The sequence below is a fragment of the Mus caroli genome, chromosome 7, assembly GCF_900094665.2.
Source record: "Mus caroli chromosome 7, CAROLI_EIJ_v1.1, whole genome shotgun sequence".
In the NCBI taxonomy this organism is placed as follows: Eukaryota; Metazoa; Chordata; class Mammalia; order Rodentia; family Muridae; genus Mus; species Mus caroli.
This window is the reverse complement of record NC_034576.1, coordinates 24321275-24339780: the sequence shown is the minus strand read 5'-3', so window position 1 is coordinate 24339780 and position 18506 is coordinate 24321275. Positions and strand designations below refer to the sequence as shown.

Below are 18506 nucleotides of genomic sequence, written 5' to 3'. Positions count from 1 at the left end.
CCCCCCCCGCGCTCCAGGACTCAGCGCGGGCGGGCGGGCAGGCGGCGGCCTAGGAGGGGAGAAGGAGCGGTGGCGGCAGCGGTAGTAGCGGCCGGCAGCAAGGAGGCAGGCCCGGCTGGGGACACGGAGCCGCCAGCGGCTGCCGCTCACAGGGGACCAGAGTCCGCGGCCAGGCCCTCCCACCGAGAGCGGGCCGGCCCCGGGACACCCCACCCTCCTCCGCCTTCCCGTTCCACCTGCTTCTCTCCATCCTCTCCTCCCACCTCATCTCGCCACCTCGTCTGCCCCCCTTTTTGGTCTCACCAGGGCTGCCAGTTGCCCTGTCCTCGCCAGCCCCTTCATTGACCGGCCTCTTCTGGCCTTCAAGCATGCTTTTCCCGTGGGGACTGAGGGGTTGAGGACTCCCGGCCCTAGCCTCATCCAGGGCAGGGCCAAGGCTCTGGGGGGAGGGGGGAAGGGGGCGGCCCCCTCCCCCCCAGCAGGCCCTCCCCTCCCCCACTTCCCCCGATGGCTGGCTTTCTTTTCTCCACCCAGTCCTCACCCCCAGTGCCCCCCCCAGGCCGGCCCGGCTAGGGGAGGGGGCGGGGGCCCTTTCCTGGGCCGGCTTCCCCCTCCCCCGGCTTTGCCTGTGCCCCCCTCCCTTCCGTTTTCACCTTCCTCTCCTCCTTTCCTCCCTCCTTCCCCTCCGTTTGCTCCTTCCCCCTCTCCTCTCTCCCCTTCTCTCCTCCATTTTCTCCTTTCCCCTTCCTCCCCTCCTGGCCCGCCCTTTGCTTTTCCACCTGTCCTTCCTCCCCGCTGCTGGGGAGACACCGTTTTGGATTAGTTGGGGGCCACCGCCGGCGGCGGGGGAGGGGGCCCAGTGGACTGCCCTCTCCCCCGGCCCCAGCCTCACCAGCACCCAGCATCGGAGCACCTCCTGGTTGTCGTTCCTCGGGCCTCGAGGGAGCCCAGCCCTCCGTCCCACCAGGATCCGTAAGTGTCTGCAGGGCGGGGATTGGGCTGGGTCCTGGGTCCTGGAAGGCCAGGCTCCCTGCCCGGCTGGCGGGGGCCCCCACAGTCCCTGCTCCCTGTGGATCGCTGCTTTGTGCCCTCCCTCTCAACCTCTCATTCTCCACGACCTCTTCTTTTCTCACCCTTACTTCTGGGTACACACCTCACACCTGCCCTCAATCCCAGCTTTCCGGGGTCCTGTGGTGGTAGCCAGCTCACTTCACTGGCTCCTGGATTGTCCCTCCTCCAATCTTTGGGTCCCAGACCCACACTGGCTCCTGACTTGTGTGTTGTTGTGTGTTGGGTTCTCTCTCTCTCTCTCTCTCTCTCTCTCTCTCTCTCTCTCTCTCTCTCTCTCTCTCTCTCTCTCTCTCTCTCTCTCTCTCTCTCTCTCTCTCTCTCTCTCTCTCTCTCTCTCCTCTTTCACTAAGCCTTACCATAGGCCCGGTCCCATTGCACCTTCTGTCTGTCTTCTGGAGATGCCTTTACATTTTCAAGTCTGCATTTCGCCTGTCTCCCAGGCCTGTCCAACTCTGCCCAACTTCTCTGTTCTCAGCTGTTCTCCTAAGCCAGGTTCTGCATCTGTCTCTGATGAGACACTAGTTCTCATCTAGTCTTCTTCCCACTCTGTCTTTCCATTCTTTGCCTGATCCTCTCCACCTCCAGCCTCCATCTCTCACTTTTCTGCTTCCCTCCCCCAGACCCTACTGTGGGCCCCCAGTCATCCCCATCCACTGCTCTCTGTCCCTGGCTTCTGCCCGGGTTCTTCCACCCACCATCCCAGTCTCTCCACTTCTGAACCACACCACCTGGCCTTTTAGCTTCCATCTCTCCCAGTACCCGTGGGCTGGGGACTCTGGGATCCTTTGTGTATGCTGCTATGCCCTTCCAGGGCATCCGCTTTGACTCAGTTTCCCTCCTGGCTCATCCTCTCTCTAGCTTGTGCGGTCAGCCCTCTCCCTGTGTGCTTCTTCTTCAAGCCTTTTCATCCTGGATTCTGCCCCTCTGGCCTCAGCCTCTTTAGGCTGCTGTGCAGCTTGTCCCTAGCTCACACTCTCTGTGTGTCTGTCTCAGGCTGTGGTTGTTTGTTTGTTCTGCTTTTGGAGACAGGGTTTCCTATAGCCCAGGCTAGCCTGGAACTCAACATGGAGCTCGGTCTGGCTTTGAACTCCTGACCCTCCTGCCTCTGTCTACTGATAGCTGGTATTACAGGTGTGTGTCAGCACACCCTGCTGGTCCCTTGGTTGTTATACTTGTTGTTATTCATCTTTGGGCCCCCTCTCTTCTCCTGTCTGCCTCCTGTCCTTTGCATGCGTCTCCCCTTGCCCATCTCTCCTCCAACCTGTAGGACCTGGCCCACTCTCCTCAGCTCCCCTCTATTGCTGGCTCTGTTTCTGGTGCATCTGCTGGGCCTGAGTCTCCAGGTCTGTGAGTCCTGAACTGACCTGACCCTGCTCCTCCTTGCACTTCCCATCTGCTTCTCTGGTATCTCTTTGTTTTTGAGACAGGGTTTAACTCTGTAGTCCAGGGATTCAGGATGCAACATAGGCTAGCCTCAAACTCACAGTGATCCCCCTGCCTCCAGACTGCAGGAATTACATCCTGGTGTGAATGTCCTACTTAGTGTCTGTCCTTTTCCCCCACTTAGCTGTGGTCAGCACATGCCTTTCTGTGCATGGACCTCTGTGTTCTTCACTCCCCATAGACCGTCTCTGCACTGTGCCTCTGTCCTTTCACTCCCCATAGACCGTCTCTGCACTGTACCTCTGTCCTTTGGTTCCCATTTGTGTCTGCCACCTGTGGGTCCCTGCCCTTCTGCCCTGCCTCAGTCTTTTTGTTTGTAGTCCCTGGTCCCCACTTGTTCCAGATGTCCCAGGATGAACCCCCTTCCCTCCTGCCCTTCCCCTTGAGAACTCTCCTTTTAGCTCTCCCAGAATTCCTTGCTCCTCTGTCTGTCCTGGTCAAGCCTCCACATTAGATCTAAATTGCAGTCTGCAGCCACCAGTCTGTTGAGCATGCCCTCATATCCCTTAGGCTCTTCTCACCAAAGACTGGGGGGTGTGGAGGAGGACTTTCTCAAGGTCACCCAGTGAAGTAGAGGCAAGTGTGGGACTGATTAAGTCACCCTTTCTCCTTGGCCTGAACTTTTCTGGCCAGAGAGGCCAAATCCAAGCCTCGGCTTGTGACTCTGCCCTTTCTCAGGAGTGCTTTCCATGGCGCCAGGTGGGATGTCAGGGGACACTAGACACATGTCACAGTGCTCTGGGCTCTGCAATAACCCTCTTTCATTGGACCATAGTCTACAACCAGGTCCAGGGATCTGTGTGCACATCTGGCAAAGCACATCCTGCCCAGCAGTTACACTGCCAAAGGCCTGGAGTGCCCAGAACAGCTGGACTCCCCGGGGCTGGACCTGTAAGGAGAAGTCATATACCGGTACTCCAGCTCCCTAGAATAGGGTGCAGGCAGGGTTTCAGTACCCACTTCCTGCAGGCAGCCTTCCAGCTTTCCGTCCTTCCCACCAGACGCTCTGATCTCCCGAGTCAGTCTGTGCCTCTCCCTGTTCTCCGGCTTTCTCTTCCGCCACTCACCCACTCCCATGCACTGATAGCCCCTTGTTTGTTTGGTCTTGCCCTGCTCCCTTTCTCTGGTGTCTGTCCTTTATGTCCACATCTCCCAGTCAGCCCCTTCCTTGTCTCTCCCAGTCCTGTCTCTGATTTCCTTCAACTTTTCTTCTCTCTCTGTTTTCAGCCGTTTCTGCCATCCTTCTGTGCTTTCATATCTGCCTGTTTTCCGTTCCTTTCTCACATTCTGAGTCCCAGCATCTCTCCTATTGCAGCCTCTCAGATACTTTTTCTTTTTTCTTTTTTTCCCGTTGTTCTCTTTCTTCTGTACTCCCTTTTAAGTTCTTTGCTATGTCCCTCCCTCCCTCACTCTCTCCCTTTCTCCTTCTCTCCCTTCCACCCCCTCACCAAGTTTCCCAATTCTGAGATTCTTTCACCTGTCAGACCCTGGGTGTCCAGGCCTCTCTCCCATGGGATTGTGGGAACCAGGGACGTCAGGAAGGTGGCAAGTGAGGCTTGGGATGGGGTTGCCTAGCAACCACTGCATCCTCTCCAGCCAGTTTCTGTTGCCTAGTAACAGCTGCCTGCCCAGAGACAGAGGCGGGACTGGGGTGGTGGTAGCACTTTTCAGTTTCCTGTTGGGGTGGGGCTGGTCCCCAGGTTCACTCCTACTTGAAATTTCTAGTAATGCCTGTCCTATCTGTGACCTCTGACCTTTCCATCTTCCAGAGCTCAGGATTATATGAGCTTGGTGTCCCCAGCAAGCTGAGCCGTTCAGAGCTGTGTATTCCTCCCCAGTGATGTCTGGGAGGACTATGCTTGCTACCCCATCGAGCAGCTTTCCTAAGGGTTGCTGCCCCCCCCCCACATTGGCCATCTCCCTTGGGGCTGGGGGGTCTCTCTGCAGGTGGCGAGTGGGGGCCGCGGCAGCTGCGTCCCCATGAGGAGGGGAGGAAGATGCCGGCTGAGCTGCTGCTGCTGCTGATAGTCGCCTTCGCCAACCCCAGCTGCCAGGTGCTGTCATCACTGCGCATGGGTGAGGCCCCAGCACCCTGCTCCTCAGAAACTCTCCCTCCAGGCCCCTCCCGGGAGCTCAGGCAAATAGCACCAAAGTGCTCTGGCCCCAGCTTCTCCTCCTGTGGACCCAGGAGTCCAGATACTCTGCCATCCAGCCTTAGATCCAGGAGTCTAGGCCCCTTCATACCTATACCTCCCTCTACACTAGAGGCCACAAGTCCAAAACCCCACAGCTACCCTTTCTCAGGCCCCAGGAACCTGGCCCCTCCCAACTCCTGTCTCCTCTCAGCTGCAATCCTGGACGACCAGACCGTGTGTGGCCGTGGTGAGCGTCTGGCCCTGGCCCTGGCCCGAGAGCAGATCAATGGGATCATCGAGGTCCCAGCCAAGGCCAGAGTGGAAGTAGACATCTTTGAGCTGCAGCGGGACAGCCAGTACGAGACCACGGACACCAGTGAGCGGGGCCTCAGGGGCGTGGGGTGAGGCAGGGCAGGTGGGGCCTCCTCAGCTCAGCCTTGTTCCCATCCCCTGCACCTGCTCCCTCCCTGCCTGGCTGGCTCTGTCTCACAAAGTGGCTGCAGCTGGGGTGACAGGCACTGAGGCTTGGGGCTTTAAAACTCCCTGGTGGGTCAGGAAAGGTGTTCTGGGACAGTCTAGTCTGGGGCCTGCTGCAGGTGAGCAGGAGGTGGAGTATACACAGTCCCAGCTCACCCTGCAGAGCAGGCTTGCCCTGTGGTAGGTCGGGCTGCAGCAGTGTCTGTCGATGATCACGGACTCGTAAATGGCAGTGCCTGCTATCTTACTTCGCTTTTTGTGGCTGTAATAAAACACTGTCCAAAATCAACTTGTGGAGGAAAGGGTTCATTTTAGATTGCAGGTTAAATAGGCCAGTATGGAGGCAAGCCAGGACAAGAACTCAAAGCAGGAAACTGGAGGCAGGAACTGGAGCAGAGGCCATGGAGGAGCGCTGCTTACTGGCTGGCTCCTCTTGGCTTGCTTTCCTACATACCCCCACGTCCACCTGCCCAGGGGCAGCACCCCCCACAGCTGAGCCCTCCCACTTCAGTCATTAATCAGTTACCCTCATAGACTTGCCTGTAGGCCAGTCTGATGGAGGAAGCTGCTCTGTCGTGGTTCCCGCTTCCCAGATGACTGTAGTTTATGTCAGGTTGACAAAACTAAGCAGCACACTCGCCTAACTGTGCTGGGATCATAGTTCTTTGCAACCTTCTGCATTAAAACACATTTTAGCAGGGCAGTCTTGGCACACACCTTTAATCCCAACACTCGGGAGGCAGAGGCAGGTGGATTTCTGGGAGTTCAAGGCCAGCCTGGCCTACACAGAAAAAGACCCTGCCTCGAAAAAAACAAAAGAAAAAAAAACAAAAAAAAAAAAAACCGAAAAGACATGTTTCTATACTGGGCATGGTGGCTCCACCTGTAGTCTCAGCACTTAGAAGGCCGAGGCAGGAGAGTTTGCTGTGAATTTCAAGCCAATCTTGGCTACACAGTGAGTTTCAGGCCAGCCTGAGCTATAGAGTAAGATCCTGCCTGAAAAAAATAAGCCAAACCCAAACTCACAACAGCAGACCGTTAGGACTGAGATGTGCTCCACTGAGTGCTCATAGTGCATAGGCTTGACTCTAAGCACAGTACATAAACAAATGTGTAAACAACTTTCTCTCTCAAAAGTCTTATCAAGAGCTTTGTTAGATCATGTGGATTTCAAATCACCAACGGGGAGGATGGGGTGGACTGTGTTTCAGGCTTTTTGACTGGTACATAACAGACACAGTCTAGTAGAGGCTGAGATGGATGGAGGCTTGACGAGGCAGAGGGTAGAACAGGTGTGCACTTAGAGTTGAGCCAAGGAACAGGGTGTGGGGTGAGGCCGTCTTGACCAGCTGCAGACGGTGTGTGTTTGAGGGGATCCTGAAAATGAAGCCAAGTCTGAGGAAAGCGGGGACCCACAGTCAAAGGGAGATTCCTGACATGTCTGTAAAGTAACTGGACCTAGCCATTCGTGAAATAATCCTAGGAAATCATGAATTCTGTAGCCACTGATTAGTCCATGGTCCTCTCAGTGGCGTGGTCTGATTTCTATTATCCTTCCCTCCATTAACCCCACCATGGCCTCACACATTCTAGACACGCTTTCCAAACAGCCCTGTCAGACTGTTCTCAGGCTATCCTGAGATCCTGTCATGGCTCACTCATAGCAGCTAAATGGGATGTCATGTCTCCATCAGACTCTTTCCTTCTGTGCCCTCCATGTTGAGGGTCCCACTGCACAGGACCAGATACCTGAAAATGGTCCTTGCTTTTCATCTCTCTCCTGCCTCTTATTTGTCTCTGGATTCTTTTCCTGTCCATCTCTATGTCCTCTGTAACCTTGCCCTACTTGGGGATGGCCAGCTCAAGGCACACATCACCCACCTCATTCACCGCTCATTCGGCTTCAAGTGCTGGTTTCACAGGGAGGGCATTATGGGTAGTAGAGTGACTGAAGAAGTTGGGAGGGAGAGGAAGCCAGTTCTTGGTTTGCAGTTCAAAAGGAGGCTCACAGAGCTGAGCACAGTGGTTCAGGCCTGTAGTCCCAGTACTTGGAGGCCCAGGCAGGAAGGGTGTGATATGAGTTCAAGGCTAAATCTTGTTTACATCTAAGATCCAGGACACTCTGGGCTGTATACCTTGTCTCAGTGCATGCACACACACATATACACACCATGGTGTCCACATGCTTTCCCATGTTCTCTTGGCTTGGCCTGTCTCTCCGTGGCTTTTCCCCCCATGGCTCCCTCTGTATGAGCAGGCCAGGGGCTGGTCTTCTGGGGCCCAGGCTGGTGGAGGGGAACCCACAGCTCTCACCCTCTGGATCCTCTCTCGGACCAGGTCAGTTTCCTGAGGGTGGGGCAGGAGCAGAAGCAGAGGGTCCCTTACTCTGGTTTCTTCTCTGCCCTTCACAGTGTGTCAGATCCTGCCCAAGGGGGTTGTATCTGTCTTGGGACCCTCCTCCAGCCCAGCTTCTGCCTCCACCGTGAGCCATATCTGTGGGGAGAAGGAGGTGAGGTTGGGGCATGGTGGGAGAGGGTTTGGGGGTGAGATTTGAATCCCTGGCAAACAACATCTCCCTTTCTGTCCAGATTCCCCACATCAAGGTGGGTCCTGAGGAGACGCCCCGCCTTCAGTACCTTCGCTTCGCATCTGTCAGCCTGTACCCCAGTAATGAAGATGTCAGCCTGGCAGTCTCCCGAATCCTCAAGTCCTTTAACTACCCCTCAGCTAGCCTCATCTGCGCCAAGGCTGAGTGTGAGCAAGAACTGGGTCTTCTGTTCCCATTCTCTTTAGGCACTCCTTCCTAAGTGCCCTGGTGTTCCACCGGGTTCCCTATGTCTTTCCCCTTCAGGAACTGGGACATCTGGTTCCATAGACCCCCTACCCCCTTGCCCCTGAGAGACCCATGTGAAAGTGAACCCCTTTTGCCCGGCTCTCATGAGGATCTTTCAGGATAGCAGGGGCAGTGCTGGCATGTAACTTTTAAACATGTATTATTAATTTTGAATTAGTGTACAAAATATTAGATTTTATTTGACATGTTCATATGTACTATGTCATTTTGCTTATAACTGCCCTCTGCATGCAGCTCTTGGTCTAGGGAAGGTCTCAGGCCACAGAGTGTTCCAGGAGCTCATGTACGGGGCCTTTGGAAGGGGTTCTGAGCCATCTGGCAGGTTCAGAGCCCATATCCTAGGAATGCTACCTCTAAGCTGAACTTGAAGCATTGGAGAGCATGTTCTAATCAGGGGCCTTGGTGGGACAGAGGTGGAGAGCCCCAGAATACAGCCCCCAGGAGGTCCCCAGGCCAAAGTGTGGAACAGTGAAATGAGAGGTCAGAGAATCCTTGGAGATTTCAAAGCAACAGCACAGAATGAGGAGACATGGTCAGATCTGTTTATAGAGAAGTGACAGACATAGCAACATACGTGTATCAGAGAGACCAGAAGGATGCAGAAGGAGAAGTGGGTTAGGTGAGATGGTGGCAGTTGGTTGTCGAGCCAAGCCTCCTTGAGGAGAGTTGGATGGGGCAGGGCAGGGTGTGCAGGTCGTGGGTGATACCAGAACTCAGTGGAGAGGAGGAGAGCAGTCTGTTCAAGTGAGCACATTGGCTGTGATGTTCAAGTGTGCTGGCCTGGGGGCGGGTTGTGAGAGCCTTGGAGCTCCTAGAAGGAAGTTCTCTTTCTGGAGGTTCTCGCTGAGCAGCTGCTGTGTGTCAGACTCTCGTGTTAGGACAGGCACGAGAGAGGTAGGCACAAATGGTTGTCCTTGTCAGACCTTGCCAATGACAGAAGTCAGGCAAAACCTATGTCTGGTTGGTAAGGTCAGTTCTCTGGAGAAGGAGGAAGGTCCTAAGTTTGGAGTAGCGGTAGGGAAAGTGGTGGCTGTGGACCTCTCAGAGACGTTGTCATCTAAGGAAAGAAAGATCAAGGATCAGCAGGAACCTGGAGAAATGGGGTCCCAGGTAGAGGGACAGCCAGGCTAAGGCCACAGGACGGAAGGCTGACTGTGGGACAAGGAGACCCATGTGGCTGGACCAAGTGCAAGCATTAAATGACAGAGGGGATGAGAAGCTTGGCACAGATCAGAGCCACATCTGTTTGCATCATTCTGGCTACTGTGTGGGGAGCAGACTCAAGCAAGTGTGGCCAATGCAGGAGGAGAGAGATGGCGGTGGCTTATGCCAGGGCGGCGACAGACCGTGTGGTGTGGTCTGACAGGCTGTGATGTGTTTTGAAGATAGAGTCTGGGTAAGTGAGGGAAAGAAAGAGGCTGCCATCAATGTTCTGGCCAGAGAACAGGCACATGGCAATGGGTTGTCACCTGAAGGACGAAGACAGGTGGAGGAGACAGTTACCTGCTGTGTCAGACATTCCACTGAGTGGTCAGGAAGAGGTAGGTTAGATACCTGGAAATCTGGGAAGAATTTTTTACAGGGGGTTTCACTTGGGAATCCCTCAAAGAATTAAGTCCCCAAGCCCAGTGTCTAAGAGCCCCAGCTGTTCCAGAGACAGCCATGTCACCTTCTGAGCATGCCCTCCAGTCTTAGGCCCAGCTGCCATTGCTGGAAGAGGGGAAGGAACATCTGTGGGCTGTGTCTGGGGAGGCAGAAGGAAGGGTTCTAACACAGGGCCCAACCCTCCTTCAGGCCTGCTGCGGTTAGAAGAACTGGTGCGAGGTTTCCTCATCTCCAAGGAGACACTGTCCGTGAGGATGCTTGATGACAGCCGGGACCCCACGCCACTACTCAAGGAGATCCGAGATGACAAAGTGTCCACCATCATCATTGATGCCAATGCGTCCATCTCCCACCTTGTCCTCCGTAAGGTGGGTCCCCTCCTCTTATTTTCCATAGAACTGGGGGTACAGATAACCTCAGCGGTAGGAAATGGGCTTTGTAGGGACTGTTTTGCAGTTCCCTGGTCACATGACCTGGGACAGTCCCTTATTTTGTCTGTGAAACGCAGCCATCAGTTGGTCTTACCTCTTTGACTTGTGAGGGTGGTAAGCCTAAGCAGGGCAAGTCCTTAGAGCCATGTTGGCCCAGAGTAGACATCTTAGTCATCAGCCTATGGGACTCTGTTGTTGCTGAGGGTTTGTTTCCTTTTAAAAAGATTTATTATTTTAATTATGTATAGGTGGGGGAGGGGTATGTGCACATAAGTGCTGGTCCCTTTGGAAGCCAGAGGTGTGGGAGTCCCCTGGGATTGGTGTTACAGGCAGTTGTGAGCCAAGTGGGTGCCAGGAATCGAACTTGGGTCTTCTGCAGGTGCAGTACACTCTCTTAACTGCAGAGCCATCCCTCTAGCCACTGTTGTTTTTGAGGTGAGATCTCTCTTCTGGTAGTTCAGCCTGATCTTGAACTTGAGAACTTTTAGGGTTTTCCTTGGAGCTCTGTGTATATCCTTAACTGGGACTCTCCCCCACCACTCAGGGCAGATATCTTGAACATCATATAGACATGGAAGCTGGGCTTCTAGAGGCAAGGGCCCAGAGCACCAGGACCTTTCCCCCTGGGCTTAACACATGCCATCCATCAGTGAGCCACACTCATTAATCATTCATTCCCTTCCCTGGGCTTAATTTTTCTTTATAATCAAATTTGTATTATTTTTCTCCATTTGTTTTTCATTTATTTTTCTCTTAATTAAAACCATATGTCACTGCTGATTGTAGGCTGCTGGAAGAAGTGTTTATCAGGCTCTTGAGGATATAGAGGGCTTAGGGAAGACGCTCTGGGTTGACAGGCCTCCTGGGCAGAGACCGCAGCCTCTCCCAGGGTACTGTGTGCATTGAGGTCTCCTCTCTTCTGTCTTGCCCTTCCCTGATACCCATGTGTGCAAGCCCAGCTTCTACCCCACTAAAAGTACAAGCTGGAGCCCTGAAATGTTAGAATCCTCCTGTGCGGTCAGGATGGCAAGTTCTTATGTGAGGAGCCTCATGCAGCCTGTCCTCCTGGAGAATCATAAGATGGAGAGAGCTTAAAGAAGGGACCTGAAATTCTAATTGATTGCCTCAACTGCAGAATTTCATTTTCTCCTCTCCCTCCCTCCCTCTCTCCTTCCTTCTTTCCTCCTCTCCCTTCCTTTCCTATCCTCCTCTCTCCTTGCCCTCCTCACTCCCTACCCCTCCCTCCTCCTCTTTTTCTTTTGGTATTTTTGGGGATTGAATCTGTGGCCTTGTGTCTGTTAGTTGAGGGCTCTGCCATTGAGCTGGATCCTTAGCCATTCCACCTCATTTGAGCCAAGATCTTCCAAAGTTGCCAGTCTGGCCTTAAGCTCACTCTGTAGCCCAGACAGGTTCAAGCCATTTGAATAGCTGGGATTACAGGTCCATGCCCCCAGGCCCAGCGCCTGGGTTCTTTTCTGATAGATGATCAACCAAGCTGAGCCCTAAATGTTGGCAATGCCAATGACATTGGATGTCTTAGGCTAAGGTTTCTGTCCCTGCCTGCCCCATGTCCCAGGCTTCCATTTGTCCCTGGTAGGAAGTTTTGAGTGCCTTCACTGGAAACAGTGGACATCCGAGGGCCCCGCTCTCTGATCTGCCTGGCACCAGTCAGCATGGTGGAATGCAAGGGACCCAGGTCCCTTCTACCCTCACTTGTGTCTCCTGCTTGCTCATTTTGTCTGGGTGTCTCTTACTGTGTTTTCTACTGGGTGTCTCCTCACCAGGCCTGTCTCTAAATCTCTCTTCCCCTCTTGGGTTCCCCCGTTCTCTGCCTCTCGGCCTCTCCTGTGTTCTCCAGGCTTCGGAGCTGGGAATGACCTCAGCGTTTTACAAGTATATCCTCACCACCATGGTACGTACTCTGACCTATACCCCTCCCCAACTCCCACCTACCTCACTTCCCTACTTCAGTCCTGCTTCAGGCCTTACCACTCTTCTTCTTGGTCCCAGGACTTTCCCATCCTGCATCTGGATGGTATCGTGGAGGACTCCTCCAACATCCTGGGCTTTTCCATGTTCAACACCTCCCACCCCTTCTACCCAGAGTTTGTGCGCAGCCTCAACATGTCCTGGAGGGAGAACTGTGAAGCCAGCACCTATCCTGGCCCTGCGGTGAGCATACAGATACCCACTGGCACATGAGACACACTGTGCACTGACTCTGGGGACAGCTTGTGAATCTCATTCTAATCATACCCAAGACCTCATAGTGAGGCCCCGTGATGAGTCTGACCCAGGCTTCCTCTCAATATCTCAAGCTTCTCCATCATCAACCCAGGACAGGCATGGCCTCTGGCCATTTGTGCTCCCCCACCACTGCCCCCATCTCCTAAGCACTGTCCTGCAGAACCAGTACCTCCTTCTTTTTTTTTTTTTTTAAAGATTTATTTATTATACATAAGTACACTGTAGCTGTTTTCAGACACACCAAAAGAGGGCACCAGATCTCATTGCGGATGGTTGATGTGGTTGCTGGGATTTGAACTCAGGACCTTCGGAAGAGCAGCTCTTACCCACTGAGCCATCTCTCCAGCCCTAGCACCTCCCTCTTACTAAGTTTTTTGCTCAAATGCTTCCTTGGCTGAAAGACCTAACTTGTGCTTCCTATTTTATTTTATTTATTTGTTTAGAGACAGAGTACTATGTACTCTGAGTACTATGAGTAGCTCTCAGTACTGCCTTTGTTTTGGGGTGCGTTATCCCCTTAATCCCCAGAGCTGCCCTCAAGGTGGAGACAACCATTCCTCCATTCCTCTTGGGTGGAGGAATCCCAAGCTCAGAAAGGGGTTGATGAGACGTGGCCATCCAGCCAGGAAATACTAGAACCAGGCTCTCAGCTCAGAGCTCTGTGCTTTCTGTGCCCAGGATCAATACTTAAACTCCTCCGTCTCCTCTCCTACCCTGTGTTCATTCTCCTGTAACATAAAGTGCCCCATTCACACGTAGATGGTGCCAGTGGATGCCTTGCCCACTTACCTTAGCCACACAGACTTGGCAAGCTCAGGAAGACAACTGGCCATCTTGGTTAACTCCTCTCAGACAAGCCAAGCATGGTGGCATATGCCTATAATCTCAACATTTGGTAGGTAGAGACAGATGGATCAGGAGTTCAAGACCAGCCTCAGCTACATATCCAGTTCCAGGCCAGCCTGAGCTACGTGAATCCTATCTTATAGAACCAGAAGAAAACAAACAAACAAACAAACAAACAAACCAATAATAATGGCAACAAACAAACAAACAAACACACTCAGAAATAACCCTCTCCAAATAGACATGGCCATGTAGTCTCAGCAAGCATCAGACACTGCACTTTTCCCCTGTCACCCTTGTCCCCAGAAGACACTACAGCCCTCCCTCTCCCTGCCCTACCAGTTTTCCACTCCTGCAAAGATAGGTGTTGTCTGCAGGTTGAGGTGACCCCAGAGGGGACCTCAGGGGATCCACACCACACTGACACTTTCCCTGCCTTACTGCCTCCCACTCAGCTGTCCGCAGCCCTGATGTTTGATGCTGTGCACGTGGTGGTAAGCGCTGTCCGAGAACTGAACCGAAGCCAGGAGATTGGCGTCAAGCCACTGGCCTGCACTTCGGCCAACATTTGGCCCCATGGGACCAGCCTTATGAACTACCTGCGCATGGTGAGCCAGGAGCGAGGGGCGTGGAGGTGGAGGGGAGCAGCAGCCGCCTCAGGCAGGGGCACTGACTGTGTCTCCCCTGCCCTCCCTCTGCTTTCTCCCCATGCTGACTGTCCTGTGTCCTGTCTGACCATGCCACTGTCCCTGTGGGGACTGTGTGCTCTCTGGGCCTTGCTCCCCTGCATCTCTTCTCTCTTTGATGCTCCTCCTCCTCCTCCTCTTCCTCCTCCTCTTTCTCTACTTCTCTCTGTGCCTTTCCCTACTGTTGCCTCATCCCTGCCTGGCCTTTCCGCCCATCTCTGGGCCCCACCTCCCCTCCCTCTGCCCCTCCTCCTGCCCTGCTAGGTAGAGTATGATGGGCTGACCGGGCGGGTTGAGTTCAACAGCAAAGGGCAGAGGACCAACTACACACTGCGCATCCTGGAGAAGTCCCGCCAGGGCCACCGAGAGGTGAGCAGGCCGAGGGTGATGCGCGAGCCCTGCTAGGAGTTGGTCTTTGAGACTTCTAAGAATGAACAGGCTCTGTGCTAATGATACCCTGTCTGTCCCCAGATAGGGGTGTGGTACTCTAACCGGACCCTGGCCATGAATGCCACCACCCTGGACATCAACCTGTCACAGACTCTAGCCAACAAGACTCTGGTGGTCACAACTATCCTGGTGAGTGGCCCACATAGGGCAAGGGGCAGTAGGTAGATGGGCCCTAATTCTGGGTCTTCCTGAAACAGCTTCCCAACCTGTCCTAACACCTCAGGATGGGGAGGAGTCCCTAAGCTGGCACAGGTCAGTATATAGAGTTGGGGTGTATCCCATGCACAGAGCAAGGCCAGACTGTGACCAAGGTGTTACCTTCCCAGCCGTAGCCAGAGCAGGAGAGGGCACAGACTTTGCAGGGGACCCGGGTTCTGTGATATGCTCTTGATAATCGTCATTGCAAGAATGGTCATTTTGTCATACTTTAACAGTCTACAGTGCTGACCCATGCCAGCTTGTTCAGGGTCCACCTTAAAATGTGGACACTGAGGACCAAAGAGATGAAATACCAGCCAGTGCATAGCAGAGCCAGGACCAGAAGCCCCACCTCTAAGGATGAGTCTGATTCATAAATGCTGTGCTTTAAAATGATAGTCATTGACCCTGAGCTCCAAGCCAGGATGCAATCCAATGTCATAGGGATTTCTACTTCCTATCCCCACCTAAGTTGAGATGTGGGCCTTGTGTGTCAACAAGGGCTGGGATCTGTCTCTATCCGTAGAGTGCTTGCCCAACATGTACAAGGTTTTGGGTCTGATTCCCTGCACCATAGGCCCCGTACTCAGGGTAAAGACAGGAAGATCAGGACTTCAAGGCCAGCCTGAGCTACATAAAATCCTGTCTCCAAAAACAAATGTACACTAGGCCTTATTTAGGTGTTACTCTTGGCCACAAACTGTTCCATGGTGACAATGGAGGATTTTGTTTTCCTGCTGTGTACAATAAGGAGAGTCCCCTGCAAGTCCCTTTCTGCGTAGAGTGTCAGGTCAAGCCTGGCTCTCTGGGTTGCACCCTACTGCCCCCTGCCAACACTGTGTCCTGTAGGCAGAGGCTTACACACAAGGTCTGGTAGGCAGGAGCTTTCCTGAGCAGCTGGACAGGTCAGGTAGCTCCACTGTTCACGGCAGCCAGGCCCACGGCCTGCACCCTGCCTTGTCCACATGCTCAGGGACATTGAGCTGGGGCTGCTCACTACAGTGACATGCAAGTTCAGGGACGCCTTTCACAGGGTCTTAGGAACTCTTATTAGCAGCCTGTTTCCAGGAAATTTCTGACCCAAGGTGGACCTTAAGTACCCTTGGAGAAGAGCCAGTGAACCAGTTATAGAGGGACAGATGGCTTGTAGATGGGAAGCCAGACACTCCCTAATAGCCCCACTGAGGGGCCTTGAGGCCTGGTTGGTGGGGGCTGTGTGTGCTGTGCTCCATCCCCAATACAGCCTGGGAATGAAGGAGATAAGACCTCTGTGGATAGCAGAGCCAGAGGTCAGGGAAAGGAGTTCAGAGGAGTCCCCGAGGCCTGAGAACCAATATTATTCTTGATTCATTAACTCCATTCTTTTCTTTTTTTTTTTTTTTAAAGATTTTTTTTTTTATTATATGTAAATAAACTATATGCACCTTCAGACACTCCAGAAGAGGGCGCCAGATCTCGTTACGGATGGTTGTGAGCCACCATGTGGTTGCTGGGATTTGAACTCTGGACCTTCGGAAGAGCAGTCGGGTGCTCTTACCCACTGAGCCATCTCACCAGTCCCCTCCATTCTTTTCTTAATTCCTTAAATATTTGCTGAAGCTGCTGTGTTCCTGGCCTGGCCCAAATTCTAGAGACAGACAGGAGTCAACAGGTGCTTTGGAGGAGCACTGAGGGGACGTAGTGCCAGCAGGATGGGGGAGACCATTCCAGACAAGGTCATGAGGGGTTCACAGAGATGAGGCAGAGAGAGAAGCTGGAGGAAGGCTCGCAGATGCAGTGGCCGTGCACAGAGAACATCTGGGCTATCAGTTTAGACGAGCGTCCTCAAGTGTGTGACTGGACGTTTCCCAGTGGTCATCAACACCTTCTATTTTATTCTATTCTACTCTATTCTCCACACAGTGTCTCACTGTGTAGCCCTAGCTGCCCTGCAGCTCTATGTAAACCAGGCTGACCTCAGATTCACAGAGATCTGCCTGCCTCTGCCTCCCAAGTGCTTGGATTGAAAAAATGTGTGCCCACACGCCTGGCTGGACCATGCATCTGTAGTGGCTGTCCATAGTCCTGTGACTGTTCACACCGCTGAGCCGTCAGCTTTCATGGGCCTGAGCGCAGCACCTTTAGGAAGCCACTTTCAGAGGAAATAGAGGCAGGGGAGAACTTATGAACTTGTGTTGAGGATTGCCTAAGCAGAAGGTGTCAGAGCTGATCTGAGGTGACATGTGTTTGTCCTTGATGGCCATATCCCCTCACTTTGTGCTTCTTCCTGTCTGCAGGGTTGTGCTCTGGGCCTGACACTGCCATCTACACCCTGTGTGACCATAGCAGCACTCTCTCCTCTGCCCCTGGTTCCTTTGAAGTGAGAGAATAAGGGGTTGGCCATATGACTCAATGGTTAAGAGCACTAGTTGCTCTTTAGAGGATCCGGGTTTAGAGGTGCCGGTTTCCCAGCACCCCCATATGGTAGTTAACACTTGTCTATAGCTCCAGTTCCAAGGGACCTGATGCCCTTTTCTGGCCTCCACAGGCACTGCTATTGTAGTTCACAGACATACATGTAGGCAAGACACCCATACATATCAAATAATAAAATTAAAATTTATAAGTGAGAGAATAAGCAGGGTGTGGTTGTGCATGCTTTCGATCCTGGCACTTGGGAGGCTGAGACAAGCAGATCTCTGTGAGCTCAAGGTCAGCCTGGTATACAGAGGGAGTTGTAGACCAGCCAGGGCTAGAGAGACCTTGCCTCAATAAAGACAAGACAAAACAACAAAAAGTGAGGGGCTAAAGCACTCCTAACAGAGGGCAGCTTAGGTCAGGATCTGATAAACTGCACTCCTAGATTTCATTCACATGGATTTAGGTCCTGGCTTGATAAAAGGCAAGCAGCTGATCGGGAATGATCTAGAATCTTTCCTGCTTTACTTTATTTGTGTTTTCACTTCCAAGAGATTACCTGTCCCTATCCTGTCTCCTGCTGGAAATCAAGCCCAAGATTTCCTCAGTGGGAAATTCTAGGCAGGGCTCTACCACTGAGCCACACCCTAGCCCCTCACTGGGGGACTGGGGATGTGGCTCATTTGTAAAGGATTTGCCTTGCATGTAAGATGCCCTAAGTCCCATCCCAGCACTGCCCCAAAAAGGGAGGGATATGACCTTTTCATTAATTTTGAAATTAGACTTTCTGAAGACATGTCCTTTGCCTAATATGTGTATCACAGACATCTTCCCACCCTCTATGAGTCATCTTGTCTAATTTTTTTTAAAGTGATGTACGTATTATTTAAATTTTTCATTTTATTTTTATTATTTTACGGGCATCTTAGTTGGATTTCCACCCCCCTGTGGTAGAGCACTGTGAACCAGAGAACCTCGGGGAAGAAAGGGTTTGTCTTGCAGCTTGTAGTCCATCATCCAGGGAGATGAGAGCAGGAATCTGGAGGCAGGAACTGAGGGAGGCCATGGGGATCACTGCTTAGTGGCTTGTTCTCCATGGCGAATTTAGCATGTTTTCTTATAATTCCTGGGACACCCACCCCCACCCCCAGCCCAGGATGGTGCCACCCGCAGTGAGCTGAGTCCTCCTACAACAAGTAGCAATTAAGAAAATGCCCTACAGGGTGCCTACAACCCAATTCGATGGAGGCATTCTCTCAGTTGAGGTTCCCTCCTCTCAGAGCCCCGAGTGTGTGTCAAGTTGACATACAGACTAGCCAGCACAATGTGTATATGTCTGTGTGCCTGAAGAGGCTAGAATGGGGCCGTGTCAGATCCTCCCAGACTGGAATTACAGCTGGTTGGGAGATGCCGTGTGGAGCTAAGACGCAAACTCTAAAAGAGCAGCCCTGAGCGAGCGAGTGAGCAAGTGAGCAAGTGATCTCCCCAGCCCTGCATCTTCGTTCTTAGTTGTATCTTTTGATAAAAGGATGTAAGCTGGGCCAGCAAGATAGCTGAGCTAGCTTAGCAAGTAAAGCCCTTGTTGTGAAAGACTGTTTACCTGAGTTCAAGTCCCAGAGCCCACCTACAGGCCAGACCCTGACTCAGAGTCAAAAAGTAATGTGAA

The 18506-nt window shown here is 52.8% G+C and overlaps 2 protein-coding genes across 3 annotated transcripts in view; one reads left to right on the top strand and one right to left on the bottom strand.

Annotated features, from left to right (window-relative positions):
• Window positions 1–1478, bottom strand: part of Znf574 (zinc finger protein 574) — an 11598-nt gene extending 10120 nt beyond the window's left edge. Inside the window, exon 1 of the mRNA XM_021167714.2 lies at window positions 1428–1478. The gene's annotated coding sequence lies outside the window, so the exon portion shown is untranslated. The remainder of the gene's footprint in view (window positions 1–1427) is intronic.
• The window catches only part of Grik5 (glutamate ionotropic receptor kainate type subunit 5), a 61659-nt gene continuing 43801 nt past the window's right edge, over window positions 649–18506 (top strand). Inside the window, exons 1-11 of one of the 2 annotated variants that reach the window (XM_021166366.1) lie at window positions 649–972; window positions 4462–4590; window positions 4861–5025; window positions 7538–7635; window positions 7715–7880; window positions 9775–9953; window positions 11875–11928; window positions 12027–12188; window positions 13565–13717; window positions 14060–14164; window positions 14267–14374. In XM_021166366.1, the coding sequence (XP_021022025.1) occupies window positions 4512–4590; window positions 4861–5025; window positions 7538–7635; window positions 7715–7880; window positions 9775–9953; window positions 11875–11928; window positions 12027–12188; window positions 13565–13717; window positions 14060–14164; window positions 14267–14374 (1269 nt within the window). In that variant the 5' untranslated portion in view covers window positions 649–972; window positions 4462–4511. The remainder of the gene's footprint in view (window positions 973–4461; window positions 4591–4860; window positions 5026–7537; window positions 7636–7714; window positions 7881–9774; window positions 9954–11874; window positions 11929–12026; window positions 12189–13564; window positions 13718–14059; window positions 14165–14266; window positions 14375–18506) is intronic. The other variant, XM_029479516.1, reaches the window with a different exon arrangement.